At 44.6% G+C, this 18,125-nt stretch overlaps 2 protein-coding genes across 2 annotated transcripts in view; both read right to left on the bottom strand.

Annotated features, from left to right (window-relative positions):
- Positions 1-270: 270 nt before the first annotated feature.
- LOC123569213 (uncharacterized) overlaps positions 271-18,125 on the bottom strand; it is a 39,647-nt gene continuing 21,792 nt past the window's right edge. The window contains exons 2-4 of the mRNA XM_074016111.1: positions 2,871-2,997; positions 2,621-2,675; positions 271-2,181 (exon numbers count right to left, since the gene is read on the bottom strand). Of these exons, the coding sequence (XP_073872212.1) occupies positions 1,239-2,181; positions 2,621-2,675; positions 2,871-2,997 (1,125 nt within the window). The 3' untranslated portion in view covers positions 271-1,238. The remainder of the gene's footprint in view (positions 2,182-2,620; positions 2,676-2,870; positions 2,998-18,125) is intronic.
- On the bottom strand, positions 11,910-16,207 carry LOC135967586 (uncharacterized). Its single transcript, XM_065531089.2, has 2 exons — positions 14,712-16,207; positions 11,910-14,606 (listed from the first exon to the last, which is right to left on the bottom strand). Exons 1-2 carry the CDS (start codon positions 16,063-16,065, stop codon positions 13,891-13,893), a joined length of 2,070 nt encoding a protein of 689 aa, XP_065387161.2. The 5' UTR covers positions 16,066-16,207; the 3' UTR covers positions 11,910-13,890.

Genomic DNA, 18,125 nt, shown 5'->3' with positions numbered 1-18,125 from the left:
TACTACTGCTTAAAGCACTTACAGAACCCTCTCCTCAAGGTTTCCCTGCAAAACAAGGTGAAATGCATACTCAAGACTCTTTAAGAATGAGCTACTGATAAAAACAATATACTTGTAACTTGTGTAACACTTCATACATTTTTTTCAAGCACTGCACGATAATTAATTTGTATCAGGCTTTCCAAATTAAAAAAGCTTCACTTATAGAACTTCTTTCCAGTGGGAGTTTTCACATGACTTTTCAAGTAAATGTTAAAACTGAAAATATTCTTGCAGTTTCTAAACTGTTAGAGTTTTAATCTTGTGTACGTTCTTGTATTTACAAGGTCAGCCAGCGACAGTGGGCATTTTCATATGTCCTTGAGTAGGTATGAGAGAAATGAAACACTCAAATATTCTGGACATTCATAGGGTTTTTCTCAGGAATGAGCTGATTTCTTCAAATTGAACTAACACAACTGAAGGCCTTACCACAAATTTAAATTCAGAAGGCTTTTCTCCACTCTGAGCCCTCCCAAATCTTCACAAACAGGAAAATCTGAAGGCTTAACCACACTTCCTACATTCTTAAGGTTTCTCTACAGTGTGAACTCTTTCATGTTTATGAAGGAATGGGAAACAGTAAATGTTTTATCACATTTCTTACATTCAAGGGACTTTATTTATTTATTTTTGAGATAGAGTCTCACTCTGTCTCCAGGCTAGAGTGCAGTGGCACAATCTTGGCTCCCTGCAACCTCCGCCTCCTGGGTTCAAGTGATTCTCCTGCCTCAGCCTCCTAAGTAGCTGGGATTACAAGCATATGCTACCACACCCAGCTACTATTTGTATTTTTAGTAGAGACGAGGTTTCACCATGTTGGCCAGGATGGTCTCGATCTCCTGACCTCGTGATCCGCATGCACAGGACTTCCCCCCAACCCCCCGTGGCTTTTTATGTCCTTGAAAAAGAACTAAGACAACTGAAATGTGCCACTATGCCCAGCTAATTATTTTCTTTGTTTTTGTTTTGAGACGGAGTCTGCCTCTGTCGCCCAAGCTGGAGCACAGTGCTGCGATCTCGGCTCCCTGCAAGCTCCGCCTCCCGGGTTCACGTCATTCTCCTGCCTCAGCCTCCCAAGTAGCTGGCATGAGCCACCGCACCTGGCATTATTTTATTTTTTGTAGAGACAGGGTTTCACCATGATGCCCAGGTTGTTTCACATTGTTTTAATCCAGGCTGGTTATGAACTCCTGGGCTCAAGCAATACATACACCTTGGCCTCCCAAAGTGCTGGGATTATAGGCTGAATCACTACACCCAACCTCTATATCATGACTTCTTTCATGGTGAATAAGGTGACTGGAACGAGTGTAGGCTTTACCGCATCTCTTACATTCATAGGGTTTTTCTCCAGTATGAATTCTTTCGTGGAGGTGAAGGGAACTGAGGTGACTGAAGGCTTGGTCACATTGTTTACATTTATAGGGTTTCTCTCCAGTATGAGTACTTCTAGGGTTACAAAGGGAACTCAAACGACTAAAGCCTTTGCCACATTGTTTACATTCATAGGGTCTCTCTCCAGTATGAATGCTTCCATGGTCATGAAGGGAAGTGGAACAGCTGAAGGCTTTATCACACTTGGTACATCTTTCTCCAGTATGAGTCCTTTCATGCGTCTTAAAAGAACAAGAAAATCTGAGTGTTTTCCCACATTCCTTACATTCATAGAGTTTCTCTCCAGTGTGAGTTCTTTCATGTATTAGACAAGAACCGGAAACAGTGAACGTTTTACCACATTGTTTATATTTATAGGGTTTTTCTCCTGTATGAGTTCTCTGATGTCTTTCAACTGAATTGAGAAAATGAAAAGCTTTCCCACATATCGTACATTTATAAGCTGGATTTCCACTGTGCATTATCATGTGTCTTCTAACACCCGGAACAGAAACGAAAAGTTTCCCACACTGTTCACATTTATATTGCTTCTCTCCATATGGTTTGTATCCTGAGTGAGCTAGGATGTGCCTATTAAGGAGGGAATGACGTACAAAGACTTTTCCACAAATACTGCATACACGTTGTTTTAATCCAGTAGAAATATTCTCATTCAGATCAAGATTTGGAATGTGGCTGACAACTTGTCCATACTGACTACTTTCTTTGCTTTCACGCAGTCTCTGTACCATATGATTTCGGTAAAAAAAAAAAAAAAAATGACAAGCACATTACTATTGGTTGGTTTAATAACTTTCTACTTATTCATAGGTCTTCCACTTACACTGCTACCAATACCAGGGAAAATTGATTTTTGTGTTTTTTTGTTGTTGTTGTTTTTGTGCCACGACTGAATTACTTGAAAGTAAATGGGCTACTACTGAAAACACAGCTACCACCTGCATGATTATGACCAAAATGGTAACATTCATGTATGCAATTTTGTAGTACTATTTTCAAGTAAACTGTTTTCCAAACACTGACTGCTACACTGAAGTACGTTACATTTTCGGTGACATTTTTCTAAAAAGAAATGAATTTCAAGTGACTCTTATTTGCTTTGATTGCTTGTTTTTAAGTTTATGACATGCTAAGATTCCTTCAGAGGACTTTATTTCCTCTTCTCAGTGCAAATTATCTTGTATCTTTCCCAGGTTTTTTGAAGTGATCTTCAATATTCTGGTCGTTCCGTTTGTTTCCTAAAATGCAGACCCACAAAATTATCATGAATTATTTCAAACTATAGAAACATTACTGCATTTCATGCTCATTGTACACAGTGCCCATGCCTGATTTATTCACCAAATCATTCCCTTGCCCCATTCCAAATCACAAATAGCACTGAAGATCGGGAAATACTTCTGTAATTACTTGAAATGTGTTGTCATTCTTACCTACAGAAGCCAGGTTCCTGCAGGTTTCCTGCATCACTTCTCTGTAGAGATTCTTCTGAGAAGAATCTAGCAAAGCCCATTCCTGCTGGGTAAAGTTCACAGCCACATCCTCAAAAGCCATGGAGTCCTAGAACATTCCACACATGTGGATAGAAGGATGAGTGAGACTGAGAGCACTGGAAATCTATACTCAATTCATAAGCTGTTTACATGATTCTAAAATTTCCAAGCATTTATTCTATGACTTGATTGTCACAACTCTTACTCTGTTCACACATTCTCCCTCCCACACAGCAGTACTAATGCTAGAATTGAACTATTCAAAACGGCAACAGCAAAGTAGAAACACCCATCTCATTAGAGAATCCAGGGAGTAAGATGTGCTGCCAGGAGTTACCTTTTAACTTCACTCTGTACATTTCTAGTATCTGTCATACTAAAGTCCTACCTGATGTGCATAAGTGAGTTAATATTATCAGTCCTGAGACTACTTATTCTTAAAAATGCCTGCCCACAAAGTTCAATCTTTGTTTGTATTAGGAACTTACATTTTGAAAGGGATTCCACCAACCCAAGTAATAAGAATGACTCACTGCATCTAAATGGCTTATGCGATATATTTGCCAAAACTTCTTCTTCTGAAGGCCTATTATTTTGTGTCACTGCAGTGGTGCTTAGGGAACCAGACACAAAAACACAGTCTGAACACTAAGTGTTCAGTAAGTTTCCCTGGTAGACAATATTTTACATGTGCTGTCACTTGTTAACGGGGGAGGTGAGCCCATTCCATGTGATTACACCAAGAGAGAATAGGCTTATTAAATTTAATTGAGTAGCAAATAAAACAATAATTGATATTTAACAATACTAATACAACAATTTTTCAAATTTCTATTGCACAATGTCAAGGCAGAAAAGAATAAAAGGAAATACAACACATGTTTTTTAAAATGACATGAATGTCACCACTTCCAGATACTATTCCTATGAAAACACATAAATTCCCAAATCAGGTGGTTTTAGGCAAGAAAAACTACTCTTTCATACATAGTAAAAATGATAACTCTCTAATGATTTTTAGTCATCTAAAAAAAGAGTGATGGCTTGTCTAACATACTTCTAAGATTTTCAAACAAAAATATTCAGGACAGCACAATATTAGCAGAGAGATGAGCAAGCAGACCAAGGGGAAAAAAAAGTGTTAATGACCCAGCATTTATATGGAAAGTTGAGGAATGATAGAGTAGGCACTGCAGAATAGAAAAAGAAATCACATGCACTTTAAAATATGAGGCAAACCAGGTTGGCATCTACTTGGGAAAATGCATTGCATTCTTCTCTATTCCATGAACAATAATCAACTTATTATATATTCAAATATGAAAAATAAAACCAGAACACTTTCAGAAGTCACAGGAAGATTTTTTTTTTACGAAGGATTAGTCAGAATTTTTTTTATGTAAGAAAAAAGTGTTAAAGGAACAGACAAACTCAAACATATTAAAATTTAGAGAATAAAAAGAAAATAGAGTGGGCCGGGCATGGTGGCTCACACCTGTAATCCCAGCACCTTGAGAGGCTGAGGCGGGCGATCACTTGAGGTCAGGAGGTTGAGACCAGCCTGCCCAACATGGCAAAACCCTGTCTTTTTGTTGTTTGTTTGTTTGTTTTTTGAGATGGAGTCTCACATTGTCCCTTGGGCTGGGGTGCAGTGGTAAGATCTTGGCTCACTGCAACCTCAACCTCCTGGGCTCAAGCAATTTTCTTGCCTCAGCCTCCTGAGCAGCTGGGATTACAGGTGCCTGCCACCACGCTCAGCTAATTTTTTTGTATTTTTAGTAGAGACAGAGTTTCACCATGTGGGCCAGGCTGCTCTGGAACTCCTGACCTCGTGATTCGCCCACTTTGGCCTCCCAAAGGGCTGGGATTACAGGCATGAGCTACCGCGCCAGGCCTAAAACCCCGTGTTTACTAAAAATACGAAAATTAGCTGGGTGTGGTGGTGGGTGCCTATAATCCCAGTTACTCCGGAGGCTGACACAGGAGAATCACTTGAACCCGGGAGGCAGAGGTTGCAGTAAGCAGGGACGGTGCCACTGCACTCCAGCTGGACTACAGAGCAAGACTGCGTCTCCTAAAAACAAACAACAACAACAAAAAAAAAACACTCAGATATCCAGATAAGAGGATACAGATGTGTCCACTGTCATAAATTCTTCACCATGCTACAAGAGGGGAACTGACATTTTGGTGAATCTTTGTAAATCATCGATTTATCTATCACACTTTTATTTCACCGGTAGCATTTACAAAGCTAAGTCCTACAATTCCATTTGAAATTACCCTTAAAAAGAACAGACCTTTAAAACTTACTACACTCACTCTGGGGAAGAAATAAATACGAATTTTTAACAAATGAAATACATCATTTTACCTTGCCTCTTTGGAAATAGTATTTTTATCTTTCAAATTGTACTGACAAAATGTATCTTACAGTCCGTGAAAACCTGAAACTCAAATAAGCGGACAAGCCTTTTCAAGGTAACAAACTCAGGGAGAGGCAGCGCTGACTCCAACACAGACCTTTGTAAGTGTCACGGCAGGCCATTCTATCCCTCCGGACACCCATCCTGTTCAGTAAAGCACTCAGTGACCACCTAGGAGGCACTGGCACTGCTCTTTGTCCTCCTGTGGGCCTTAAGTGCATTTTAATATTCAGGTTCTTGCACATCCTCTCTGGGGTGGGTTTTCCTTGTCCTTTGGGACAGTTTTTCTCTCTTCACAAGTCTGAGACAAACTAGAGAGCAGAAATCATTTCTGCCTTTTCCTCTCAATATCAGCATCCAATTGACAAACCATCAATGTGTCTCCGAGGAATAAAAACTCGGGCTGGAGGAATAATTTTAATGACCTTTCATGACATTACATTGTATTGTCCATTAATGTTAATGTCCTAAAATTTTAATGACCCTAAGGGGTCACCATTTTAGATGAAACTATACCAGGAGATTCCTCTAAGGCCAAGAGCATCCAGCTGCTCCCCTGAGAGACTCTACCCCCTACCTCAGGCTGTCCTTGGGGATGAGGTGACCCCGGGGCTGATACTCACTAGACCCTCCAATAGACATGGCCACTGTGGGTATCCTGGGTCATCCCTAGACAGTTCTAAAATGCCAGGACTAGGAAAAGACAGGAGGGTGGCTGAGGACACAACACCCTGTAAAGTTTTCATAGGGGGACCTCAACCTAAAGACACTTTAGTAACATGTACACTTAGGAAAGATGAAAAGAAGAGAGACACAAAGATTTTTTTACAGTAGCGTGTCGGATTATTTATTCTCTACTTTCCTCTCATGTAAAATGTTTGGAAACAGAAAAATATTTTGGCCAAGGTGGCTCATGCCTGTAATCCCAGTGCTTTAGGAGGCCGAGGTGGGCGATCAATTAAGGTCAGGAGTTCGAAACCAACCTAGCCAACATGGGGAAACCTGTATCTACTAAACATACAAAAATTAGCTGAACGTGGTGGTGACGCCTAGAAGCCCAGCTACTTGGGAGACTGAGGCAGGAGAATCGCTTGAACCCGGGAGTCAGAGGTTGCAGTGAGCTGAGACTGTACCACTGCACTCCAGCCTGGCGACAAGGCGAGACTCCGTCTCAAAAAAAAAGAAAAAAAGAAAGAAAGAAAAAAATATATGTACATGTATATGTGTGTATATATATGCATATATGTATATATGTATACATGTATATATGTGTGTATATATATGTATACATGTATATATGTGTGTATATATATGTATACATGTATATATGTGTGTATATATATGTATACATGTATATATGTGTGTATATATATGTATGGTTTGCTTCCTCATTAACCTTATCAAAGCCTCTCATTTACGCCCCTCCTGTGGACCCCAAACCATAAACCATGACTGCGGTACCCGGTTTATGAATCGCTGTTTGCTCAAACACACCGTTTAAGGTTTTAACAAAGCCTCAGGTTAATTTTAGGGGGAGAAAGGTGGGACTGGAAGCTCCATGAACCACAGCTCCTCCCACGCTGGAACTCCGCTCACCGTCAGGGCTCTCCCGGATCACCCTCTCGTGGTCACCGCACTACCTGGGTGGGGGAGGCGCGGGCTTCCCTAGAGGGTTCCCGCCGGCGGAAGTGGCGCCCACAGGTACAGACAGGACGCAGGGGTCCCGCTGCCCGCCCCGCCCGGCCCTGCGCAGAAGGTGGCTGAGGCCCGGCTGCGCCGCGGCGACTCGGTCCGCAGGTTCCGCAGCCGATGGCTGGTTCGAGCAGGTTTCACCCAGCCCTCTTCCCCACTTCGGGAAGCCAGGCGCAGTCCACTCACCATTCCTCGGCTTCCCGGGTGTCCCGGCGTCAGCTAGGGATGTCCCAACACCCGCAGGTCACAGGGTGGCAGAGGCTGCTGCAGAGCCACCCGGGCCTCCCAGAGCCAAGAAGTAGCAGCGGAGACTCACAGAAAGACCCTACTGTGGCGAAGGCGAGACAAAGCGCCCGCCAGCCAGATCCCGGAAGCCGCTCTCTCCTTTCCGGCGGCGCGCCTTATTGAACGGCCCCCACCCCAGCGCCCCTGATTGTATGGGGCTTCAGGCCCCGCCCCCTCAGGCCCAGAGTGACAGGAGATTGCGATCTCACGTGAGGCTGGATGAGGCCAGAATGACCGTTTTGGCCTAGCGGTTTGTAGGGGGTGCGTCCTTCCTGCGCTGGGATCTGACCACGCAAGGAGGACATTCGCATTTAACCTTGTATACAAGGTTATAGCTATTTGTGCATAATATAGATATAAAATTGCAAGCAATATAATAACAATTCTGTAACTGCCCAGTGGGTTCACCTTGCCCACTACCTAGACAGAGCCGGTTTCTCAAGACGGGGGGAATAGCAATAGAGAAGGAGTAATTCACGCAGGGTCGGCTGTGCGGGAGACAGGAGATTTGATTTTAGTTTTATCTTATCTTATCTTATTTATTTTATTTTATTTTATTTTATTTTTATGAAAGAGTCTTGCTCTGTCGCCCAGGCTGGAGTGCAACCTCGGAGTTTTATGATTATTCAAATCTGTCTCCTTGAGCATTTGGGGATAAGAGTATTTAGAAAGTTTATTTTGCCAGGGTTCAGGATGCTTGTGCGTGACACAGCCTCAGGATGTCCTGATGACAGTTGCCCAAGGTGTTCAGAGCACAGCTTGGTTTTGTTGGAGATAAATGCTCGGTGCCCCAAGGTGAAACCAGCACTCAAGTAAAAGTTTTATCAGCAACGCAATTTACCTCTGCGGAAGCGTGCTGCTGCTCGCATCAATCACAATCGCAAGAGCACACAAAACAAAGGAAAGCCGGGGTTTTTATTCCTGACGCAATCCCTACCTCTGGCATGGGCTGGGGCCAGATCTCAAGATCTAAACTGACCCAGTTGGCTATTTGTGAATATTTTCCCAAACAAGGAAGGGGGAAGGGGGTTGTGAGTTACAACGGTGGGACGTGTGGTTTCGAAGGGAGAAATGGGTGCAGAGCAGGTAAGGGAACAGATGTGAGTGATTGATTAGAACTGACGGGGAAGGTTCAGTAACTAGGGCAAGGAGGCATGGAGAACAAGAAAGTTGGGTTCGACAACAAAACACAAGAACGTTAAACATGCCAAACCTTGGAAGAGAAACTGACTGTATCTGACAGTTTTATACATTTTAGGGAGACAGGAGACATCAATCAACATATGTAAGATGAACACTGGTTTGATCCGGTACAACCAGAAGCAAAAGTGGGTCAACTCGAAGCCAGGAGGGGGCTTCCAGGTCACAGGTAGGTGAGAGACGAACGGTTGCATTCTTCTAAGTTTCTGATGAGCCTTTCCAAAGGAGGCAGTAAGATATGCATTCTTCTTATGGAGCAGCAGATGACTTTGAATAGAATGGGAGGCAAGTTTGCCCTAAACAGTTCCCAGACTGGCTTTTCCCTTTATCTTAGTGATTTGGGGGACCCAAAATATTTTCCTTTCCAATTTCCCCCTTTTGTTTTAACAATATTTTGGAGAAAGCATTTTAGAAGAAAATCAGTCTCTGGTGCCAGGTTTTGTCTGATTTCTCATGGAGTAGCTGGGATTATAGGCTCGCGACACCACATCTAGCTTTTTTTTTTTTTTTTTTCGGTAGAAACGGGGGTCTCCCTCGGTTGCCCAGGCTGGTCTCTGGTGCCCAATGCGGGGCTCCCCATAATCTCTACAAATAATCCAGTGAAGGAACACCAGAGCGTGGAAAGCTGAGGACGACCGACAAAGGACTCCCGAGTAGGTTTTCACTTCAAGCTCTAGGGTAAGGAGGGCGCTAGGAGAATTCCAGGGAAACCTCAGGAAAATATGGGTCAGGCAGAGAGTAAGTTCACTAATTACTTAAGCCTTGTACTGCAGTTACTGCGCCGCGGAGGGGTAATTGTGAGTACCCAAAATCTCACATCTTTGTTCCGTCTGGTAGACAAGTATTCTCCTTGGTTCCCGGAATATGGAACCATGAATGTAGAAGATTGGGACAAGGTCGGATCAGACTTAAAACCAGCACAAGAGGGCCACAATATTCCCCTCTCTGCTTGGTCTGTGTGATCGGCAATTAAAACAGCACTGGAGCCCTTCCACACTGAGGAGGAGGAGGAGGAGTTTCAGGATGACATAGGAAAGTTGAATAATCAGGAGTCTAATTATCAGCAAAGTGAACCATGACAGTCTAGTTTAAAAAAGGGCGAGAAACGAGAAGGTATGTAAGCTAATCTCCAAAAACGTAGAAAAGAAACAGTGCCACCTACTGCGCCTTTAGGGGAAGGTCTGGAATGGCCATCTCCATGCCAGACTTAGGAATTTTTGGAAGGGGAGCCTGAGATGCGCCTTGCAGCTCCCATTGTTGCAGACCCCGCCAGTAACTATGGCGAAAGGAAGCTTCAGGCTTGTCCAACAGCCAATTACCATAAGTGAATGATCCAGGCTTGCCCATCTGCTAACTATGTAGAGGAGTGCTGTGAGCCGGTCCAAATACAAATTATGGCACAGGGACAATCCAGGCATCCATTTGCCAGGCACAAGAAATGGGGGATTTGAATGCTTGGCAGTTTCTGGTTGTTATTTCGCCAGCTGAGGAGGCTAGAGAACTTGCTCAAGCATGCTGGAAGCCATTTCCTTTTAAAATATTAAAAGACTTAAAGCAAACAATTGGACAATATGGGCCAAATTCTCCTTCCGTTCATTCCTTGTTACAACGTGTGGCTTATAACAGACGTTGAATACGTATGGATTGGGAAGCATTAGCCCGATCCACCCTGTCCCCCTGTGAATTTCTCCAATTGAAAACCTGGTGGACAGATGAAGCAATAAATCAGGCACGCAGAAACGCTCAAGACCAACGTCCCGTTAATATCACATCTGATCAATTGCTCGGAATCGGACAGGCATGGAGTACTCTAAATCAACAGATGGTAATGGGTGATAAGGCTGTTGATCAGCTCAGAACTACATGCCTAAGAGCCTGGGAAAAAATTCACGACGCTGGTTCTGCTTATCCTTTTTTTAACACAGTTCAACAGGTTCCAAGGGAGCCTTTTCCAGATTCTATCACTCCTTTGCTGGATGCGGCTCAAAAGGCTATTTCCGATTCTCATGCCAAGAAAGTGATCGTTCAGGTGCTTGCTCATGAAAATGTTAATACAGAATGTCAGGCAGCAATTAGACCTATTAAGGGATTGGCAGATCTAAATGAGGAAAAAACTTTAAGTGAATACACTAAAGTCTATGATGGCATTGGGGGCACTTATATAAGGCCAGCATCCTTATATAAGGCCAGGGGGAGAGAGGGGGATCCTATTACTCCCGATATCGTGGGGGGTGCCTCACCCCCCTGCTATGAGGATCGTAACAGCGAGGGGGAGAGAGGGGGTTGCTATTACTCACCATTACGATGTGGATCGTAATCATTACTCCCCCTGCAATGCGTGTCCATTACTAACAATCTCCTTTCTTCAGGATATTAGGAACAATTTCACAAGTTTTGTGTACACAGCCTGCGATAGGAAATACCATCCTTCTCCTATCTCACCTCCGGATATTAGGAACCATACCACACAATGGGTGTACACTTTTTGGGAGATTTGGGGTAATGTCCTCCTGTGTTTCCCTGAATATTTGGAGACATATCACAGGGCGGCTGTACACCGACTACTCTCTTGGCAGGAACATCATACTTTACCTACTGGAAATTAGGAGCAATATCACAGACTGGATGTCAAGCCACTGTCATATTGGAAGTAATATCATGCTCTCCCCCACAAGTTATGAGGAACAATAACACGGGGGGTGTGTACCTTCTCCGGTAGTGGAAGTAGTATCATCATCTCTTCCTTTAGATGACAGTGTAGCAGGACAAGCCACAGACAAAACTCCTCAGACACCGGATTAAAGAAGGAAGAGGTTTTTTATTCGGCCGGGAGCGTCAGCAGACTCGCGTCTTAAGAACCGAGCTCCCAGAAGAAGAAATACGTGGCCTTTTTGGGTCATGATAAATCAAGCATGCGTGGAAAACGTGACGAAGGACTACATGCATCAGCTAACAGAACAAAAAGTTTTACAGTGCTTTCTCATACAATGTCTGGAATTTACAGGTAACACTAGTAGTTTTGGTCAGGGGTTGATATTATCATTATTATTTTAACCATCAGGGCCAGGTGGTGGTACCAAGGTCGTCTAGCTATTTATCTTATTTCTGTTTCTTTCCAACTTTTTGCTTTCTCTCTCTTCTCCTGTCTTATAATGCGTACTGAGTGGCATTATACAAAAAAGTTTCTTATAAACTAGGGAAAAGGGGAGAGGGGAAAAGCTGGGAAAGACAGCAGGAGAAGTGGTGGTCTCATTCTATATTTCCCCCCTTTGAGAATTTTCACTTTTTCAGTGGGAGTTCTCACTCTCATCTTCACTTTCTGAGTCTCTCTGCGAGATAGAGCCATAGTGATTCATATAATACACATGTGCTGAAGTTTTCTGATAAACCAAAGTAACAACAAAATTTTTATTATTTGAAAAAGCAAGGGTAATACACAGGGGAGCAGCAAGCAAGTTCCTATTACTAGCGATACACCTACAACGAGGGTTTTAAATCCTCCTATATCTGGAAACCATTTTCCAAATAAAGACTCAGGATCAAACTCATGCCAAACCTGTACGGGCACATGTGCCAACTTTGTCATGTCCCTGACTATGTTTTCAACCACCTGTCCTTGATCATCTATTTGTAGGCAGCAATTGGTTAAGTTAAATTTTCCACAGACTCCTCCTTCAGCTGCCAGCAAGTAGTCCAAGGCCAGTCTATTCTGATAGTTAGCATTTCTCATTTGGGTTTCCTGCCGAGCTAAAGCAGTCAAAGCTCTGCCAGTTTCATTAGTAATTATTTCTAATACAGCCTGCAACCGTATGATCCGATTGAGCATGGAAATGGGGGTCCAGTATCCCCATGAGCCATCTTGTGCCCATGTGGCCAGCCCATAATACTGTATGATCCTTTCAGGAGGCCACTCATTATCTTTCCAGTTTCCTATAACTATGCCTCTCTTTTCTTAGGAGGCATAGACAGGGAAACCTAGGAGCTCACCCGTTTTTACAGGTAATAAGAAAAAGGACGGTTTAATAGTGCCAATAACACAACTACCTATGCATTTATTATGTAACCGAATATAGGCTCTGTGCCCACATATCCAGTATAGTCTAGCAGGAGCCTTCCAGTCCTGATAAGATTCTGTATGAGCCCAGGCAGTTTTTAATGTAGAAAATTTACTGAATGGGTTCTTTTCAGTGTGATTTAGGCCCCACCAACTAATTGTTTTTGTTGTGCTGTTGTGCAACTTCCGTCCTATACAATTAAGCTTTCCTACAGGGATGGTGAAGTCTTTTCCTTCTCTAGCTATACAGTATTGTCCAATAATTGAGGTTTTTAAGACCCAGAAGCTGCTAGCTTGGGCCTTCTGAACTGGAATTATACCAGGAGCTGGATCAGTGGGCACCAACTCTCGGGCTTCCCAAGGCCATCGGTCTCCGATAGTGGTTCCCCAGCATACATAACAAGAAGTAACATTAAGGGAATGAGCTACATTTTCTGCTAATTGGAGAAACAAATTTTTTGTCTTTTTCGGAAGTTCTGGTACTGGCAGATTCAGCTCCTCATAAAAGGTTTGAAACACTGGTTTGGGAGAGCGCCTGTAGACCTCCCCTCGGACTAAAATGGCAACGTGGGGGTTTAACCCTGTCCCATCGATCCCCAGGGTTACACGTTCTCCCTTTTTCCAATGGGGGTCTAGGGGATTGGTGATTATTAGTTCCAGTGGGTTACAGTGACCAGCAGCACAGGAGGGGCTGGCTTCCCCCTTCTGAAGATGAACCGGGTCCTTTTTGTTCTTTTTTCAAGTAGCCCAAATAACACATGGCCAAAAGGCACAATTTTCACAAACCCCTGACTCAAGACAAACATATTTATTTTCTACTCTGTAGCTCCTTTCCCAGTTAAGAGAACGACATCCTGTTCCTAGCTTGTTACTATTAATGGCTGCACAAGCATCAAATCTTAAAATTACTTGTTTGGGGATTCCTTTTCCTTCTGTTCTAGTTGTTATTTTACTTGTATCACTTAGGTAAAGGCCAGTTCTTAATCTTATTTCAAAAACGGTGGTTGCAGGGGACTCAGATGGGTTATAACACACATCAGATTGGTCATTTCCCGGGCTACATACCTTGTACTGAGTGGCATTATACAAACAAGTTTCTTTCAACGTTCCCATACATTCATAAGAACTATAGAACAGAAAGATTGTTTTAATTTGTTGTCCTACCTCAGTGACCTGATGAATACACTGGGAACAGTCACCAGTTTGAGTAAGGCCAATTGAAGTCCTTACTGTATAAGTCCAAAATTTAAGAAAAATGAATCCCACGATGAGATTCCTCATGTTTCGGCCGTGCGTGGACCAGTCAGCTTCCGGGTGTGACTGGAGCAGGGCTTGTTGTCTTCTTCAGGATCTCTCTGCAAGGGTTGTCCGGGCTTGGTCTTGCCTCCCAGGTTTCAGGCGCTGCAGGTTTTACAGGGCTGTGGTGGATCCAGGCTGGGATTCCCTCTACCTTCACAGCGGTGGGAGTGGTCAAGATAACAGTCTGGGGTCCTTTCCACCGTGGGCACAAAGAGGCTACGTTCCAGTCCTTGATCCACACTTGATCACCTGGGGAGAAAGGGTGAACTGGGGAGAATAAGCTAACAGGGCATCTCTTATTTACCCAGGCTGAGATTGTTTGTGTAATTTTCCCTAAAGCCTGTAACTGTAGCTGTAACTCAATTTCACCTAACTCTCGGGGAGTGCCTGGAAGTCCCCACAATATGGGAAGGGGCCTATGATATAATATTTCATAAGGGGAATATCCTGTTCTTTTAGAAGGGGTACATCTAATTTTAAATAATACCATAGGGAGAGCCTGTATCCATTTTAATCCTGTTTCCTGACATACTTTCCCTAAACTCTTTTTGATAGTCCGATTCATCCGCTCCACCTTTCCTGAACTCTGAGGCCGGTAGGCAGTATGCAATTTCCATGTGATCCCCAATACCTTTGCTGTCTTCTGTACCAAGTCAGCCACAAACGCCGGCCCATTATCTGAGCCGATCCGTAAGGGCAGTCCAAATCTAGGAATAAGATCTCGAAGAAGCACACGGGTTACTTCACGAGCTTTCTCAGTTCGTGTTGGATAAGCCTCAACCCACCCAGACTAGGTACACACAAGAACTAGTAAATACTTGTTACCTCCACACTTTGGCATCTCTGTGAAGTCCACCTGGAGGTCTTCAAAGGGGGCTGCTCCATAAGCTTGTATGCCGGGTGGAATGGCTGGACCTTGTCTTGCATTATGCTTTCGGCAGGTAACACACTGCTGCGTCACCGTTTTGGCAAGGGCTGACAAATGCGAGATGTAGAAATACCGACCTAACAACTTTTCAAGTGACTCCTGACTTAGATGGGTGGTTTCATGCACAGCCAGTATAACTGCAGCTCCTAGCAGCTGTGGCACAGCTACTCTCCCATCTGGTAACCGAATCCATCCTTCCTCCATCTCTTGTCCTCTCTCTGCCTGGAGAAAGTCCTTTTCTTCTTTAGAATAAGTAGGTACAAGATCAGGTGCTTGAGGGAGCAGGGGGGCTATGACTGATGCCCGGAAGGGGGCAGATGCTGCTTTTCGAGCCTCTGAGTCAGCGCGGGAATTCCCCAAACCCACCAAGATGGAAGCTCGCTGGCGTCCTCTGCAATGCATAACTACCACCTTGTGGGGTTTCCATACTGCTTCTAATAATTGTAAGGTTTCTTGTGGATATTTTATATCCTTCCCCCCAGAGTTCAATAGGCCCTTTTCTTTATATAATAATGCTCTATGCACTTGAAGAGTTAAAAAGGCATACCGAGAATCAGTGTAAATGTTTACAGTCTTACCTTCACTGAGTTCTAAGGCCCGAATTAAAGCAATGAGTTCAGCTTTCTGGGCTGAAGAGCCCTGGGGCAACGATCTGGCTTCAACAACAGTGTCCAGGGTTACCACTGCATACCCTGCACATCTCTCTCCTTGTGGGTTGATGAAGCTGCTCCCATCCACGTGTAGTTCCCAGTCTACTGATGCCCAAGGCTGGTCCCGGAGGTCAGGTCTGCTAGAGTAAACTGAGTCCAACACTTCTACACAGTCATGCTTGACAGGGCTCTCTGATACTGGGAGCAAGGTGGCAGGATTCAGGGTATTACAAACCTCAATAGTTATGCGGGGATTCTCACAGAGCAAACTTTGGCACTTGGTGAGTTTAGCATTCGTTAACCAATGATGTCCTTTAGTGTTCATGAAAGTCACCACAGTATGGGGGGCCTTTATGTTCAGGTTTTGCCCAAGAGTCAGCTTATCTGCTTCTTGTACTAGTAGAGCAGTTGCTGCCAAGGCCCTCAAACAAGGGAGCCATCCTTTAGAAACCCCGTCTAGTTGTTTCAAGAGGTAAGCCACCAGCCTCGGCCAGGGCCCCACCTTTTGGGTTAAAACTTCAACTGCCATCTTTTCTCTCTCTGACACATACAATGTAAAAGGCTTTGTCAGATCAGGTAGCCCCAGGGCTGGGGCTGACATAAGTTTTTCCTTTAACTCATGAAAGGCTTGCTGTTGTTGGGATCTCCATTCAAAAAGTTCCCGGTGCCCCCCCTTTGTGACCTCATACAAAGGCTTGGCTACTATTGCAAAGTTTGGGATTCACAGTCTGCAAAATCCCACAGCTCCTAAGAATTTTCTCACCTGTCTTCTGCTCTTAGGCTCCGGTAGATTGCCAATGACCTGCTTTCTTTCTGATCCCAGGCTGCGTTCCCCCTGTCGGATAGTAAATCCCAGGTAACGTACCTTCTGTAGGCAGATCTGAGCTTTTTTCTTGGACACTTTATACCCACAGTCCTCCAGGTGCCGGAGTAGGGCATCCGTTCCCTTGGCGCACCCGACTGCCGTGGGGTGTCCCAGCAGAAGTTCATCGACGTACTGGAGCAACACGCAGCCTATGTCTCTGGTGGAAAACTTCTGGAGGTCTCGAGCCAATGCCTCCCCAAAGATGGTGGGGGAGTTCTTGAACCCTTGGGGAAGCTGGGTCCAAGTGTACTGAGTAGTGACACCTGGCTCCGGATCTTCCCACTGAAAGGCAAAGAGCTTCTGGCTCTCAGGGGCTAATCTGATGCTAAAGAAAGTGTCTTTCAGGTCCAAGCAGGTGAACCAGGTGTCCTCAACTGGCAGCAACCCCAACAATGTGTACGGGTTAGGTACCGTTGGATGTAAAGTCACTGTAGCTTGATTAACCAAGCGCAAATCCTGTACTGGCCTGTAGTCCTTGGTCCCTGGCTTCGGAACCGGCAGGAGGGGAGTATTCCATGGAGACTGACAAGAAACTATAATTCCAAAGGTTCTTAGGCGCTTGAGATGGACCTGGATACCTTCAAGAGCTTCTCTGGGGACCGGGTACTGTTTTTGCCTCACCGGCTGGGCCCCAGGCTTAACTTCTATAAGTACGTGGGCTTGGTTGACTGTTAACCCTGGAGGGTTGTCTTCGGCTCACACTTTTGGCCACCGCTTAGCTTGGTCTTATCTCTTGGACCAGCTCAGTTAAGAAAAGCCTCCATTCCTCCTCTCGGGGGACCATAAGGGTCATAATGACTCCCGTTCCAGGTAAGTTTAGCAGCAAAGAGCCATGCTCTGTAAAAGAGATAGTGGCTCTCAGCTTGCTAAGAGCAAGGGCAAGGGACAGTCAGGCATGTACAAAAACTGATGAATCACTTTATGTCCTCCTACAGTACAAGTCTGGGGCAAGCAGGAAGCTTGCTTTGCTGAAACCCCCGTGGCTCCGATTATGTCAATAGTCTTTTTGGATAAGGGGGCGACCGGGGTGGATACTACAGAATGTTCAGCACCGGTATCTACAAGAAAATCAATATCTTTACCCCCGACTGTCATCCTGACCGTAGGCTCTTTGGGGGCACTTGAGCCCAGTCCCCCTCAGTCCAACAACCCTTCTGCCAGGTTGAGCAGGGTCCCTTCCTCCTTGTCTGGGGCCTCCTGCTCTGAGTCTCCTTGTTTTCCTTTTAGCTGAGGGCATTTGTTCTTCCAATGTCCCATTTCTTTACAATAAGCACACTGGTTACGCTGCAGACTCTGACAGCCAGGCTGAGTTTCTTTCCCAGGGCCGCCCTTCCCTTGCCTCTTTAGGGGGACCCCTCTAATTGCTGCAGCCAACAGGTCGGCGTTTCGCCGGGCCTGGCGTTCATTCTCTTTGCTATTTTCCTTACGGCTTACTGCATCCCTGTTTACAAACACCTGGTGAGCTATTTCTAATAACTGTGATATATTCATCCCTGCAAACCCAGCGTGTTTCTGCAGTTTTCTTCTAATGTCTTCTGCGCTTTGACTACTAAAGCCGTGTTAATCATGCGCTGATTTTCAGGGCTATCGGGATCAAAGGGGGTATACATATGATAGGCCTCACACAGCCTCTCATAGAATTGTGCTGGACTTTCTTCTTTTCCCTGAATGACCTCAGAGACCTTGTTAACGTTTGTGACCTTCTGGGCTCCCCTCTTTAATCCTTCCACGAGAGCTTCCCTGTATCGGTTCAGCCTTTGCACACCCCCTCTTTCATTTGGGTCCCACCGGGGGTC

This window comes from Macaca fascicularis, chromosome 15 (assembly GCF_037993035.2).
Source record: "Macaca fascicularis isolate 582-1 chromosome 15, T2T-MFA8v1.1".
NCBI lineage: Eukaryota > Metazoa > Chordata > Mammalia > Primates > Cercopithecidae > Macaca > Macaca fascicularis.
The sequence above is the reverse complement of the archived record's forward strand: the minus strand, read 5'-3'. Positions and strand labels throughout refer to the sequence as shown.